General features: G+C 41.6%; 1 protein-coding gene across 1 annotated transcript; it reads right to left on the bottom strand.

Moving 5' to 3' along the window:
* Window positions 1–2512: 2512 nt before the first annotated feature.
* Window positions 2513–9332, bottom strand: n6amt1 (N-6 adenine-specific DNA methyltransferase 1). The gene is made up of 7 exons (XM_023997842.2): window positions 9209–9332; window positions 7624–7817; window positions 7193–7279; window positions 6932–7022; window positions 4698–4781; window positions 4447–4588; window positions 2513–4076 (listed from the first exon to the last, which is right to left on the bottom strand). The coding sequence occupies exons 2-7, from the start codon at window positions 7752–7754 to the stop codon at window positions 3967–3969; spliced, it is 645 nt and encodes a 214-aa protein (XP_023853610.1). The 5' UTR covers window positions 7755–7817; window positions 9209–9332; the 3' UTR covers window positions 2513–3966.
* Between the last annotated feature and the right edge of the window lie 6343 nt (window positions 9333–15675).

Genomic DNA, 15675 nt, shown 5'->3' with positions numbered 1-15675 from the left:
AATGTCGTTTTATCTGGGATGCTAAACCAGACAATTTCTATAATGAATATGAATTGGGTGGGTTGAGATTATTTAAATATAAAAGCACTAAACCTCTCAAAGCGTCACTCAGTTTTATTTGTGCCCTAAATGGTTCTCAAGTAGATTACAAAAAATAGCTCATCCATTGTTTAAAAATGGCCTTATTGCCATGTGTCATTTTCAAKTAATTGAAAATGATACTTTTTTCAAACAAGCACTGCAGAGCTGGCTTCAATTTCATCCCATTGAAAAGATGGAACAAATATTATGGCTGAACTCAAATGTGCTGGTTGATAAAATACCTGTATTTATGGGAAAGATGTTTGAAAATAGTATTTTGTACTTAAAATGATAATGTAAATTGGAATGGTGGAGTTATCAGAATTGTACAGGAAGGTCTGCTCAATCCAAGAGTACAACCAATTGATTACAGCATTACCCCAAAAATGGAGGCAGGTGACAGCGGGAGGAGGTAGGGAACTGGTCTGTCTGCCCAATATAAAGGATCAAAACTGGCAGAGGAATAAAAATAGCATAAATAGGAAAGTACACCAGTTTCATTTGAGGACCAGGATGTTGACAACTGTGCCATACAGATTGCAAAACAGTTGGGAAGAGTTTTGATGTACTGATTCCATGGTGCAGGGTGTATGAGTTGATATATAAAACGCAAGATACAAGACTTTGCGCTTTTCAGCAAAAATTATTATATAGAACAATCCTGCTGCATAAAAATCATCGATGCCGGCGCAGATTTGTGTTTTTAGGATACAGAATCAATTAGCCATTTATTTGGTATTGCCCTCATGTAGCCGGTTTCTGGTTGCCCAGGTTCAGGAATGGCTGAAGATGCATAGCATTGATCTAAAATTGACCTAGAAATAGTACTGTTAGGAGTATCTGGTCCGAGACCGGGGTCAGTCAATTACTAATACTCTTAGTAACAATATTTATCTTCAACTTGCGAGTCTGTGGATTTGATTAGATTAGATTGAAATTGTACAGTTAAACATCAGCAGAATAGTTTTAAAGATGTGCGGTTGGCGCAGCGAGAGCATCGAAATGGGATGAGATTGGGCATGTGGAATGGAGAGCCAAGGGAGTGGATTTGCCTCGTGTGGGAGATAAAAAGTTTAAAAAAAGATACATTTATGGACACTTGAGGGCAGTGTTTTTACAAGCTAATGCCGGTTTGCCTGAGGCTGATGTCGTGCAGGTGTTTGTACACATGCATATACACACTCATTCAAATAAACACATACAAGAACACATACATGTAATAGTGCCAGACATGCACACAAACATACAGTTGGCATTGCTGTTATGATTTTAGTTGTCCTTGATGTCCTATTTTTAACATGTGTTTTCATTTTTTCTCTTTAGTGCATTGGGGGTTTCTTGGGGGAATGGAATTCATAAAAATTTTCTTCTTGGGGGGGTCTTGAATGGTTGAGGGACAGCTATTGGGGAACTGTGGAGGGATCGGGTTCATGTTTTTTTGGCCTGGTGGGAGATCTGTCAAYGTGCCCTTGAGCAGGGCATTGACCCTGGATGCTTCTGTGTGTCGCTATGAATGGGAATCTGTTGGATGACTGGTATGAAATGGTTTGTCAAGATCGGTGTGGAAGAACTTGACCGGCTTGCAGAGCCCTGACCTCAACGCCATCGAACACCTTAGGGATGAATTGGAACACTGACTGCGGTTCAGGCCTAATTGCCCAACATCAGTGTCCGACCTCATTAATGCTAAATTAGACTGCAGTAATGTTCCGACATCTAGTGGAAATCCTTCCCAGAAGAGTGGAGGCTGTTAGAGCAGCAAAGRGGGGACCATCTCCATGTTAATACCCATGATTTTGTAATGAGATGTTCAACGAGCACGTGGAGTAATGAGTAAGATTCTGCGTTTTCACATGCAAAAGTGATTGCTTTATCCACCTTCCCAATGAAAACTAGTTTGAAAAATCATTACCCGCAAGATCCCCAGTTCAACTCCCGGTTGCGACCTTTTGTTTTCCAACCTTCCAAACTAATTACATCTAATCACGTTCTAATTGACTGAGCAGCTTTAATAATGTTTGACATTGGTGCCCTTCCCCCTGTTGGCACTGTGATCTAGTCCCTATCCCAGTGCCTAGGTCACGTTTGAATGTTGTTGGTGCCCTTTATCAAAATAAAGGTAACCTTCAATGTTACTGTCGACTAAAGGCAATTACTCCAACGTTCGTAGAGAACCCATTCACCATAAACCCTGCCAATTTCAACTCTGCTCAAACATGAAGTATGTTCATAACATTTGAACATCATGTTAGAGTAACACAGGGGATATTTAACTACATAAACAAATTGTATACCTTGATAAACTGATAGTTGATCACATCTATTTTAAACAACTTATTTTACTAAAAACTTTCATACCCACAAAACTGCATTTCGAGTGGCCTAGGGTGGCGTAGCAGTCTAAACCAGAGACTGAAGAGGAAGCAAGACACCCCACTTTTTTTTTTATTGTTCAATTGAAGTCAAACTAAGCAGACCAGATGCTACTGCATTGTTGACTATGGGAGAGCCACACTGTTAAGCAGACAGGAACACTTTTTGTCCCAAATGGTAAGCAGCCYGAGTGAACAATCTTTGATCTAAACTGCTGCCTCCGTTGCAGCATGTGTTTGAATCCGGCCCATTGTTATTTCAGCAGAACTCATTCACCCGTCTCCCCTCRATCCAAAAAAGCATAAAATAACAAAATATACCTTTAAAACTGCAGTTGGCATCCCAGGTAGGATTGTGGAAACCACAATGTTGCAATCAACTAAAGGCTCGATTCAATCCGTAGCGCTGAATATGACATTTAAAAGGCAATGTTCCCATGTACGCGGGACTGCATCCACTCACAGTAAACGCTGCATGTTGCCTCAATCGGAAATGATCTCTACATTTCAACTGCGGTATATAGCCGATCTTAAGCGCTATGGATTGAATCGAGCCCTAAGATGAAATGAGTCCAAAGACAATCTTTGGGTCAGTCACTTGCTGACCACACCGCTTGCATTGCAAAATAAATGTACACGTTAATCAATCATTTCATCCAAACTGTTCACGAGCGTCTGCGCAGCTAGGCACTAAAATATAACTATTATATAACTATTTTTGACACGTGACGCACTGCAAGTCCCACCTCTCATCTCCTCATTGGTTTTTAGGAGCATATACCCATGTGAGTGAAAGCTGAACTGAGGTCCACACCAGTCCAGTTGGTGGTGGTAATGCACCTTAAAGTTGGTGGCCAACAACCATATAAAGTCCACAGAAGACTGAAGGAGGAGAGATTACTTAACTAACTATGTTTCCCCTTTTATCTGGATTGTGTGTGACTCAATGGGTCAGAATTCTACTAAGATCCAGGAAAAAAAGGATCTTGTGCTTTTCAGGTAAAATAACAACCCAATGTTTATTTACATCCCAGGACAAATCAGCTAGCAATAGCAAGGTAGCTAAATGTCCATAAATGTTTCGASCTGTCCCCAAATTAATATAGTTGGTTCAGACTTTGTTTAGATATTTTAACCTGYGTCTCCTTATGGCGTCTGGTGTGGATGAAAAAAATCAACATACGCATGCCCGGTGTAGTCAGCATGTCAATTCTACCTGCACCTGTACAACATGTCTTCAATACTGACACTGACTGGATCCTCTCCCAATACAAACASGTTCAAGGAAACTTGAACACTCCTTAGCATGGACAACCTGTTAGCCTTTGTATAGTGCATTGGGTTAAAGTCTTGAGACGTGGTCACTTATTTGACCAATGCTCCCATGAACCCACGGTGGCTTTCACTCAATTTATGTTAAAGTTCAGGTGACCACTCATGGTTGTTGAGATGAAGCTGAAACCGCTGTGGTCGGAGCAGCAGGTTCATGGTCTCCTCTGTGGGACAGGGAGGATCACGTTGTTCTTTGGAAGCGCAGAACAGACAGGCTCTCTGGACCAGTTCGTCGGGACAGACAAGGCGCCCCCTGCAGGCCAAACTTCCTCAGCAGAGTGGTGATCTCCTCTGGTGGAAGAAAGAGGTTACAGTAGGGTAGTGTTCATTAGGTATCAAATGGAAGCAAACAAACTGAAACAGRGAGGAACTGTCTTTTTTGTTGTTGCAAAGACCAAGGTTGTGGTAATTAAATGTTAATGATCCCACCTACATACTTCAGTCAGTGTCACTCATTCTGCACAAATGACAAAACATTCCAAGGAGTGGTATTCTAACCCTGGACCTAAACAAGCTATACAGGGTAGACTGCTTTTTTCACAAAGATAGTAAARAATGCATCAGTGCCAAATAACATCAGGCCGGCCGTATGTCATTTATCAATGTAGACTGAGTAAATATAAACCAAGAAGTCAAAAGAGAATGGAAGTGGGAGGCTCACCTGGGTTGTTCTCTGCCACAGTGACCAGGTAAAACAATCCCTGATTGGACAGTAGCTTTGGAAGCAGCGGGAAGAACCTGTCCATCACCTCTCGGCCCCACCTCCCACCAGCCCAGGCTGCCTCGATGCCCTGGCTACCCACCTGACAAAACATACACGCACTTTGTTGCGGTATACAAACACGCATACTAKAAAACACAATTCCGTCACTGTGGTACGGAGAACAACCAAACACTAGTTTAGTTTTCTACCTCTTCTGATGGTGTGACGACATAAGGAGGGTTGAAAAAAAGAACGTCCACTTTTCCACACAACCGTGGCAAGAGAGAGTCCACCTAAAACAGAGAAGGACAGATGTGAAGTTTGGGTGAACAAATGGAAAGGAAGTGTGTGGGTCTTTCTCATCAGACCTGTGTGTGCCTGGTTCAAATGTTTAAGATGCGAGTGCATCGGTCTGCGGGGCCCCAAACTGTTCCAAATGTAGCATGCATCGGTCAGAATATCATTTCAAACGGTATGAATCGCCGGTTAACTTATTTTTACCTTCTGACAATACCTCTCGTCCTCTCCTTCAGTGTGGAACAAAGCATGTAACTGTGTTGACAGTTCCACAAGTCATTTTTGCATGGCGCACAACAGGCAATACGAGTAGCCTAGTCAAACTGCACATTGTGTGCTGCTTCACACGCTGTCCAACGAGAGGTAGGCTGCGCATCACCTTCAGCATTCAAATGTTTGGAAAAATAGCTTGCGCAACATCAGGCTTTATTAGTTGAGCAACGACAATAATAAAGCAAATTACATTGGTTATCAAATGCGCTGTTSAAAATTGTTTTACCGGAATAAAGTCGCCTAAGCAATCGCCTGAGACACGACTCATCTGGATATATAGCCTACCTGCTGATCTGGATATATAGCCTACCTGCTGATCTGGATATATAGCCTACCTGCTGATCTGGATATATAGCCTACCTGCTGATCTGGATATATACTCTACCTGCTGATCTGGATATATAGCCTACCTGCTGATCTGGATATATAGCCTACCTGCTGCTTAGGCTACATTATATTTTATTTAGATTGTTCAGGTTCACCATCAGCAATAGTTTAGATAGTTTTGCTTTTAACAATCAGTGTACAGTGGGTATTCAGACCACTTTCCTTTTTCCACATTTTGTTACATTACAACATTATTCTAAAACGGATTAAATAAAATGTTTTCATCAATCTACCCCATAATGACAACATAATGCCCCATAATGACAAAGCAAAAAACAGGTTTAGACATTTTTGCWAATTTATAACAATTTTAAAACATACCTTAGTTTCATAAGTATTCAGACCCTTTGCTATGAGACTCAACATAGTCAGCAGCAGCAGGCCCAGGGCCTAAAATGTACATGTTGGTCCACCAGCAAATGTGACAGGTAGATTTAAAAATCTACCAGCACCTCTCAGATTTTTTTCCTTTTTTTTCCTCCAGATTTTTTATTTTTTAAATTGGTAAATTTTAGTTTTTTTCTCAGAAAAATTACACCAACAAAACACAAAAAAAACTGACGAGCATGCTTTGTAATGTTTCTAAAACAAAAGTTTTACTAGTAAGAAGTAATGTGGTATATTGTTTAATTTCATTGCATTTTTTGTGACCCGAGTCTTTAAACCAAAACATCACAGATGAGACAAATTTTCACCTGCCCCTTTAAGGGCTATGAGGTTACTGTGGTTACATGACTAGAGTCAAGTCTGTGCCTGTGAGATTGAGTCTGACTAGTAGGAGCATCGTCTTCCCTCAGCTAGCAGTTGAAACAAAACAAAAAAGCTAAAATTGCCCCCAYTTGTCTGATAGTGGGGTGGTAGATGTCCAGTTTCCCTTATGGCTCAGCTCAGGCACCTACATCAGAGATGAAGAGGTCCAACTCWGTGGAAAATCTGTTTCCCTCCAGCAGGTGGTGTTTTGTATGGGGGTCAATGAGTGTCAAATTTGGTCAACCCCAAAATATATGGCTTATTCGATCAAATAGAAGTTTCGCAATGCTTASGTTGTTACGAGTGTATTGATATAAGTAGGTCACGTGAAATCCTGGCAACTTTGAGAAAGAACACTTTATATCGGAGTTGTCTCAAGATGGCTATGCATATTCAYGACATGAATTTATAGCATCTCTCTCCATTGAATACAGATGGTTGACTTCAACAACCCTCATCGAATATTCAAAAACTGATTACAATAATGAGATGTATCCACCAATCCAAAGAAAGGATAGGCGGGAGCTAGACAGCCACCCATGCCGCTTCGTGGACAACGACTCCCATTGTTAGGGTGAATGGCATCAAACCTAATCGCATTCATTCGTTCCTCTAATCAAACCGAATCGCTTCAAACCAAAACGTATCATTCCTGTATCGTATCCCATGTATCTAGCTACGTATCGAATACTCTTGACAGAGAAAGATGCACATCCCTAGTGTGTGTGTGTCTCACCAAGTCAGTGATGATGGGTTGCAGACTAACGCCGTTACAGCGAGACGTCTCCAGAGTGCATTGGGCTGCTGCGGGGTTCACGTCAGTACAGCTGGGGAGGACACACACACAATAAGTCAAACACATCAGTTAAAACACACATACGAGTCACAAGCCCTCTAGACAGTTATTTTTACAAAACGTCCTAAACACAGATATAGGCATGTTACTAAAGCACATCCTAACAAACACAGTCAGTCTCTCACACACACCCCTACTCACAGGTATAGAGCTGTAGGTCCGATCACGGATGCCAGAAAGGCGGACACCACCCCAGAGCCACTGCCCACCTCTAGACACACAGAGGGGCTGGAGAAGAGGGTCAAAGGTCAGGAACGGTATTGTTGACCAGTAACAGTTATCAGGGTGGTGTTCATTAGGGCACGCAACAGAAAACCTTTAAAGACGTTTTGCAACAGAAAGCAAAAATTCTTATTGGACCAGTCCAGGGAGTTCCTCCCTTTTCAGTCAGTTTTCTTCTGTTTGGTACCTAATGAACACAACCAAGGGTCATTTTCACTAGATACCAAACGGATCAAAACGGGGCCGGGCTACCTGAACTTGTCCAATAAGAAACTCTCGTTTTTGTTGCAAAATCTTTTGCTACATAAGCACTAATGAATACAACCCAGGTGTTGTGACAAGCTGCTCACCTAATTTTCTTCAGTCTGTCAGCATCCTGCTCAAGGGCATCTATCAAGAGGAAGGAGTCCTCGGCTGGCTCATACACGTCAGTGAAAGGCCCGCGGCCCGCATGGGAGTACAACGGGGTGGGAAAGGACATCTGGCCCACTGACTTACACACACAGGACGTCAGGCAGGGGACGGTGATGTGCTCGACTAGAAGCTGTACAGAGATGGACACACACAGAACTATTAGGTAAATGTGTGTCATCCTAAGGTTGATATAAAGTGCTGGAACTCTGAGACAGGATAGATTTCAGACAACTTGGTAGAGGTCAAGGGGTTATTGGATGGTCATAGGAAGAAATAACAACTGCACTAAATGAACCCAAACAGCGCCTTGGGTGGCCATATTTCTGAGACCACTGGCCAATGGCATAAATGTTTTTTAGGAAACACACCAATGACTGGGTTCAACAGAAGTTTGTAACATTTCATGAAGCTGTTAAAAATTCATGACAGTATATTCACATATGTTCGACATTTTAACAAGCAGTGTTTTAACTGCACCAAACGCCTGCAGCCATGTAAAAGTGTGGAAAAACAAAAGGATTAGGCTAAGAAAAGTATATTTTCTGGGTGCCATTTACGATGTCTGATGACCATTATACACTCATAAACAACTTTCACGTTCATAAACTGCTAAGCACGATGCTGTGGTGCATGGACCTATATAAGTAGCTGTGGGGCATAGACCTACACTGAACAAAAATATAAACAACACGCAACAATTTAATAAAAATTTCCCCATAGGGATGAAGAACCCAGAAGTAATTAGGACTACGAGCTGGTGAGCGCTATACCACAAATAGAACAATGAGACATTTCACCGCTTGGCGTTTCCACTCACTACCATCGATTAAACATTTGATCTCAATACAGTTTTCTGTCCCCAAAACTAAAATATGCTATGAACTGAGTGGACWAAGTTTTGTAAACGTCATACCTTTGTAAACGTTTTAAATTCGCGTTGTTTAAAAAGGAGCGCAAAGGCGAATTGTGTTATTGCACACATGTACTTCACATTGTAGGTGTTCTCTAACGGAAAAATGCAGATGTGTGCATGAATGCGCCAATAGGAGCCTACTCCAGTTTGGCCCACTGACTCATTTCTTCCCATTGGAAACAGTTTGGTGTATGTCTTGGTTAAATTATAAAAAAATGTGTCTATACCGGTGTTATTGGTGCGTTCAMGACAACTCGGAACTCGGAAAAATACGACATACAATTATGACTCAGTGATCTTCAGGTCGGAAAGTCGGCARTTCAAAATATTTCCCCCAGTTGTCTCTCGTTTTTTCCGATTTCCCAGTTGTCGTGAACGCTCGGAAGACGGAGTTTCAGAGTTGTTCTGAACACAGCATTAGTCGGCGTAGACCAATTTGATGATGAGAGCTGAATTACCCGTTAGCTAGCTAGGTTGCGAGAATGAGTTTTTCAAAGATATTGCATTATCACTATGTAATGCATGTACATGCCAAATTCAACGACACTAAGTGACAATGTTAGATCAAATGTTTATTGTTAGATTACATAGCTGCAAGTTACATTTACCTGAAGCTTTTGGTATGATACGTTTGTTTGAAGCCGATGAAGAGGCACACGTGTAACTAACTAGATGTTTTTCCTGGTTCCGGTTGTTGCAGTGCATTGTGGGAATTGTCGTTCTGATTAGCACACTGTTGCAACAATAATGATGGGAGATTCAGAACGGTCGTGGCATTGGAGTTCGATGCGCCAAGATTCTGTGTTATTAGTACATAAAAACATTGTGCTACCCATATAGTACATCATTAATGAGAGACTGTGTCGATGGGAGATTTTAAAAAATAAGTGAAGTGTAAGATTAGAATGAGTCAACTAACAGTACTGATGGACATCAGCAGAAGGCTCAAGTCTGCGTGTATATATCAAGTCTGCGTGTCATATGGCCATTATGTTTTATGTGGGTTGGTTAACAACCAAAGAGAATGGTAATATTAATGCATCCAGAGTGTTGGGTTTACACGCCATAACCAGACATGAAGGCACCAGGCGGGTTGTGGAATCATCCTTGTTAACACTGTGTCCTGCTGCTGCATACCACATGACACCCTATTCTACTCATACAGTAGGCCCCGCTCAAAAGTAGTGCACTAAATGGAATAGGGTGACATTTGGGACAGAATCCGAGGCTACTGCATGCTTCAGTGAACCAGAAAATTCTGAAAAGAGACTACTTTCAAGCATTCCCCTTTCTATATGAATGAAATAGGCCTATCCCAGTAAGCAAAATTACATTGAAAATATGTCTTTTCGACGTCTTTTCCAGACATTGACGTCAGGTGCATTTTAGGTGCTGAATGAAAGGTAAAATACTTATTTTACAGCCGTTGACTGTATGTATGTATTTTATATGTATTTTACGGATGTTGAAAATACGTATTTTCAGGACATTGAAAACACTACGTATTTCCCGGACGATGAAATCAAGTGCATTTTAGGTGCTGAACGAAAGCTGAAAATACGTATTTTCCAGACGTCGAAAATARGTATTTTCCAGAAGTTGAAAATATGTCATTTACAGACGTTGAAAATACATCTATAGACAAATTTTAACTGCACGTATGTTCTCAAATAAGTAGACCTTATGTCACAAGAATAATTTTACAAGCCTCTTATAGGAAAGCGGAAACTGAAGATTGAACACAGATATTTATTATTGCTCCCATCTGTCACATGCACTTATATTAACCTTTTCAAAAGCTTTGAAACAGGCCACAATGATGTTCAAAGTAAGCCAAACTATAGAATAAAGCAACATACCACTTCAACTACAATATAATTCTCAGTAACGGTTACATCTTTTTATTTTCTTGCTATGGCTGTGATATGTTATTGTTGATCTACCTTAGTTGAATGCACTGACTGTAAGTCACGTCTGCTGAATGACCAAAATGTAAATGTAAAAACCAAACACTTGCAAAGCATGGTGGTAATTATTCTGATAAGCTCCGCCCCTCAAAAAAGTACAAATTTGGTCGGTGGGGATCAGATCCAAATCTGAACTAATCATGGATGTCTAGTCTATGTTTCACAAGTTTTGACATCACATTATGGTACAGTAGAGCACAGTAGAGTACAGTACAGGCCAGTAGAGTTTAATACAGTAGACTACAGTACAGTTTAGTTCAGTAGAGTAGGGTACATTAAAGTGGGTTACTTTTATTTTCTGTACTCTACTGTGCTACTGTACTGTACTTTAATATACTCTACTTTTCTTTACTGTACTGTATACTGTAATGTACTGCACTCTGCTGAGCTCTACTGTACTGTGCTGTCCAAACTTGTGAAACATAGATGTCTATGATTGGTTCGGACCAAATCTGAACCAATTATAGCCCAAACTATGATGAAATGAAATGATGAAATGAAATATGAAATGATTTAGCCCAAACTATGTTTGGGCTAAATCAAGTCCGGCCGGACCAGACCATATATGAACCAAACATAGATGTCTATCAGCAAGTGTGGCTTTCAACGGTAACACCCTGGACCAGAGCTAGTATATAGAGCTAGAATACTCAGCCATATTGCCTCAGAACATTAAATGTGCTGTTTAACTCGTTAACGATCTCCTTCGCTCTGAATTACAGACACAACCGGGACCAATAAAAACAGGGYCGTAAAAACATGTAATTTTTGCAAGTGGTGAGTGATAAATCAAACTTGTTTTTAATCTCAAAGAGAGCCATGGATTAATAGGGGCCCAAACACACCAAATGGAGGCTGCGTGTTGGAGGCGTGGCATAGATGGGCCGAACACCAATAACAGACTGCAGGCCTATGCTCAGATGTGCTGCTCAGATGTGCTGCTCAGATGTGGCCACGAAGGCGCTAGTGTTAGGATTGGGTGGCTCTATAGGCCCTTTTCATACATTTCTGTGTGCCATGAGCTGTTCAATGAAAAGTGATGATGTACATGGCTTGAGTTGAGCCCACCTGGTCGTGTCACTAATCCTGCTCAACCTATGCCCATGGCCCTCCCTATCTGTGACCTCTGACCTCCTGGAAACTGCCTGTAACTCTTACCTGGATTTGCGTAACCATCCCGTTGCTGCCTCCCCATACCTTCAGGCAGGGTGTCATCTACAAGGTGAATCCTAACTTTCACAAAAGCTACATTTTCACTGAGTCAAGGATAATAACTTATAACTTCCAATAAGAAGCATTTTTACTAAGTCATGTATTGRWATCAATGGGGATGTTAYTMTCTACATGGCGAAACCTAACTTTCACTTAAGATGAATTTTCACTTAGTCATGTATTCAAATCCAATTTTAYTTGTCACATACACGTGTTAAGCAGATGTTATTGCGGGTGTAGCGAAATGCTTGTGCTTCTAGTTCTGACAGTGCAGCAATATCTAACAGGTAATATCTAACAATTTCACAACAAATACCTAATACACACAAATCTAAGTAAAGGAATGGAATTATGAATATATAAATATATGAACGRSCAATGTCAGAGCGGCATAGATTGAGATACAGTAGATAGTATAGAATACAGTACATACAAATGAAATGAGTCATGCAAGATATGTAAACATTATTAAAGTGACATTATTAAAGTGACTAGTGTTCCATTTATTAAAGTCACCAATGATTTCAAGACTGTATGTAGGCTGCAGCCACTCTCTGCTAATGATGGCATTTAACAGTCTTATGGCCTTGAGATAGAGGCTGTTTTTCATTGTCTCAGTCCCAGCTTTGATGCACCTGTACTGACCTTGATTTCTGGATGATAGCAGGGTAAACAGGCAGTGGCTTGGGTGGTTGTTATCCTTGATGATCTTTTTGGCCTTCCTGTGACATCGAGTGCTGTAGGTGTCCTAGAGGGCAGGTTGTTTGCCCCCGGTGATGCGTTGTGCAGACCGCACCACCCTCTGGAGAGCCCTGCGGTTGTGGGCGGTGCAGTTGCTGTACTAGGCGGTGATACAGCCCGACAGGATGCTCTCAATTGTGCATCTATAAAAGTTTGTGAGGGTTTTAGGTGACAAGCCTTCTTCATCACACTGTCTGTGTGGGTTGACCATTTCAGTTTGTCGGTGATGTGTACGCTGAGGAACTTTCCACCTTCTCCATTGGTGTCCCGTCGATGTGGATYGGGGGTGCTCCCTCWGCTGTTTCCTGAAGTCCACGATCATCTCCTTTGTTTTGTTGATGTTGAGTGAGAGGTTATTTTCCTGACACCACACTCACCTCCTCCCTGTAGGCTGTCTCATCATTGTTGGTAATCAAGCCTACYACTGTGGTGTCGTCTGCAAACTTGATGATTGAGTTGRAGGCGTGCATGGCCACGTAGTCATGGGTGAACAGGAAGTACAGGAGGGGGCTGAGCATGCACCCTTGTGGGGCCCCAGTGTTGACGATCAGCGAAGTGGAGGTATTGTTTCCTACCTTCACCACATGGGGGCGACCCGTCAAGAAGTCCAGGACCCAATTGCACAGGGCAGGGATCAGACCTTGGGCCTCGAGGTTAATGATGAGCTTGGAGGGTACTATGGTGTTGAATGCTTAGCTATAGTCAATGAACAGCATTCTTACATAGGTATTCCTTTTGTCCAGATGGGATATGGCAGTGTGATGGTGCATGCTCTGAGGACGTGTCTAGGGATGCCGTTTGGGCCGGCAGCCTTGCGAGGGTTAACACGTTTAATTGCCTCGGAGCATGCGCAGACTTGGGAGACTTAATGGKTGACTTAAGTCAAAATGCAAAGTTAGGAAGTAAGCATTTTCCCCAATATGAAGACTCTATATCCACAATATTTTAATCTGAAATGCCTTCATGGGCAACTATAAATATGTAGTGAAGGTCTGATGGTGTTTCTTGACTTTTCTCAAAAAGTGTTATTTTAGCATTCATTGCCACTGGAGGGCAGCATGGATCTTTACAACAAACGAACACAGACTGACCCAGAAATGGATTGTGTGTGTGTATTTTCCTGACACTGGTCTCTCTTGAACAAGGAAAAACATGATTGTGTTTACTTTCTTTCGCTCTCCTCTGTTTTGGAAGGTTTGGAAGAGGAGTGCTTACCCACTAAGCATTTGACATCATTTTTCCCCCATATTTTTTTGTTGTTGCTGTTGGTGTGGTCYATCCAGACTGGCCTTGATTTCAAAATCCACTGACATAGATTTTTGTTCCAGTCCGAACCAAATCTGAACCAATCATAGTCCGGTCCGAACCGGCCTGTACAGTTGAAGTCGGAAGTTTACATACACCTTAGCCAAATACATTGAAACCCAGTTTTTCACAATTCCTGACTTTTAATCCTAGTAAAAATTCCCTGTATTAGGTCAATWAGGATCATCACTTTATTTTAAGAATGTGAAATGTCAGAATAATAGTAGAGAGGATGATTTAATTCAGCTTTCCCAGTGGGTCAGAAGTTTACATACACTCAATTASTATTTGGTAAAATTGCCTTTAAATTGTTTAACTTGGGTCAAACGTTTCGGGTAGCCTTCCACAAGCTTCCCACAATAAGTTGGGTGAATTGTGGCCCATTCCTCCTGACAGAGCTGGTGTAACTGAGTCAGGTTTGTAAGCCTCCTTGCTCMCACACGCTTTTTCAGTTCTGCCCACATATTTTCTATGGGATTGAGGTCAGGGCTTTGTGATGGCCACTCCAATACCTTGACTTTGTTGTCCTTAAGCCATTTTGCCACAACTTTGGAAGTATGCTTGGGGTTATTGTCCATTTGGAAGACTCATTTGCGACCAAGCTTTAACTTCCCGACTGAGGTCTTGAGATTTTGCTTCAATATAGCCACATAATTTTCCATCCTCATGATGGCATCTATTTTGTGAAGTGCACCAATCCCTCTTGCAGCAAAGCAGCCCCACAACATGATGCTGCCATCCCTGTGCTTCACGGTTGGGATGGTGTTCTTCGGCTTGTAAGCTTCCCCCCTTTTCCACCAAACATAACAATGGTCATTATGGCCAAACAGTTCTATTTTTGTGTCATTGGACAAGAGGACATTTCTCCCAAAAGTACAATCGTTGTCCCTATGTGCAGTTGCAAACTGTAGTCTGGCTTTTTTATGGGGGGTTTTGGAGCAGTGGCTTCTTCCTTGCTGAGCGACCTTTCAGGTTATGTCGATGTAGGAGAGTTAAAAAGGTTATTCCATCAAACTTCAAATTATTAGAATAGTACACAACACAGAACAGAACAATCAGGAGGCCAGTGGCCCAAACCCGCGTAGATGAATATTCCAAGTTCAGACAGAAGGGGGCAGTCAGATTGCTATGATCGCCAGGAACTTTACTTTTAGTGTCTATTTTTTAATTGCTGCGCTACTGGTGCTGCCTGTTGATGTTAGGTAGGCAGCTACAGTAGCTGAATGATGTTAACATCTTCGGGTTTTGTTTCATTAAATGTATTTTATTTCATCTGGGTGCTTGCGTCACCTACTAACACCCTKGTACTACCTGTAGCTCCCGTTCTCCTCAGTCTGAGAAAACACTGAGAGAAAGGTATATGTTGCAGATTACTCCTTTTGTAGAAGTCCATAATGTGAAATAAATGAAACATCCTGAGGTTAATGCTGTAGATATGTGAGACTATTGAAACATGTAACTTTGAGAGTTTCATTGTTGTTATTAATATAGTTTACAGAGTGCTAAAAGGTGTTGCTGTTGCTAGCTGGCATGCCTTTCTGTGAYGCAGATGGTTAGCTGAGCTACCGACTGGTGTGGGCATTGCATTATGGGAGATGTAGTTTTGGCCCTCTGAGGTCTGAATGGGATAGAGGTGATTTCACATTGTAACTGGTTTGTGTTGCAGTGTTTTTGTACATGAGTTGTTGTATTTTGGTACTGTCAACACTGAAAGCACCTAGCAATGTATTGGGGATGTGAGACAGGATATGTGTTTTACCTTTCTTCATGCTCCTGTATAGAACAACTTGTCAGATGGTGCATTGGAGACTGATGTGTTCCGGTCCTGTCTTTTCACAATACTATTGCAG

This window comes from Salvelinus sp. IW2-2015, linkage group LG12, assembly GCF_002910315.2.
Source record: "Salvelinus sp. IW2-2015 linkage group LG12, ASM291031v2, whole genome shotgun sequence".
Classification (NCBI taxonomy): Eukaryota; Metazoa; Chordata; class Actinopteri; order Salmoniformes; family Salmonidae; genus Salvelinus; species Salvelinus sp. IW2-2015.
This window is presented reverse-complemented; position numbering and strand designations above follow the sequence as displayed.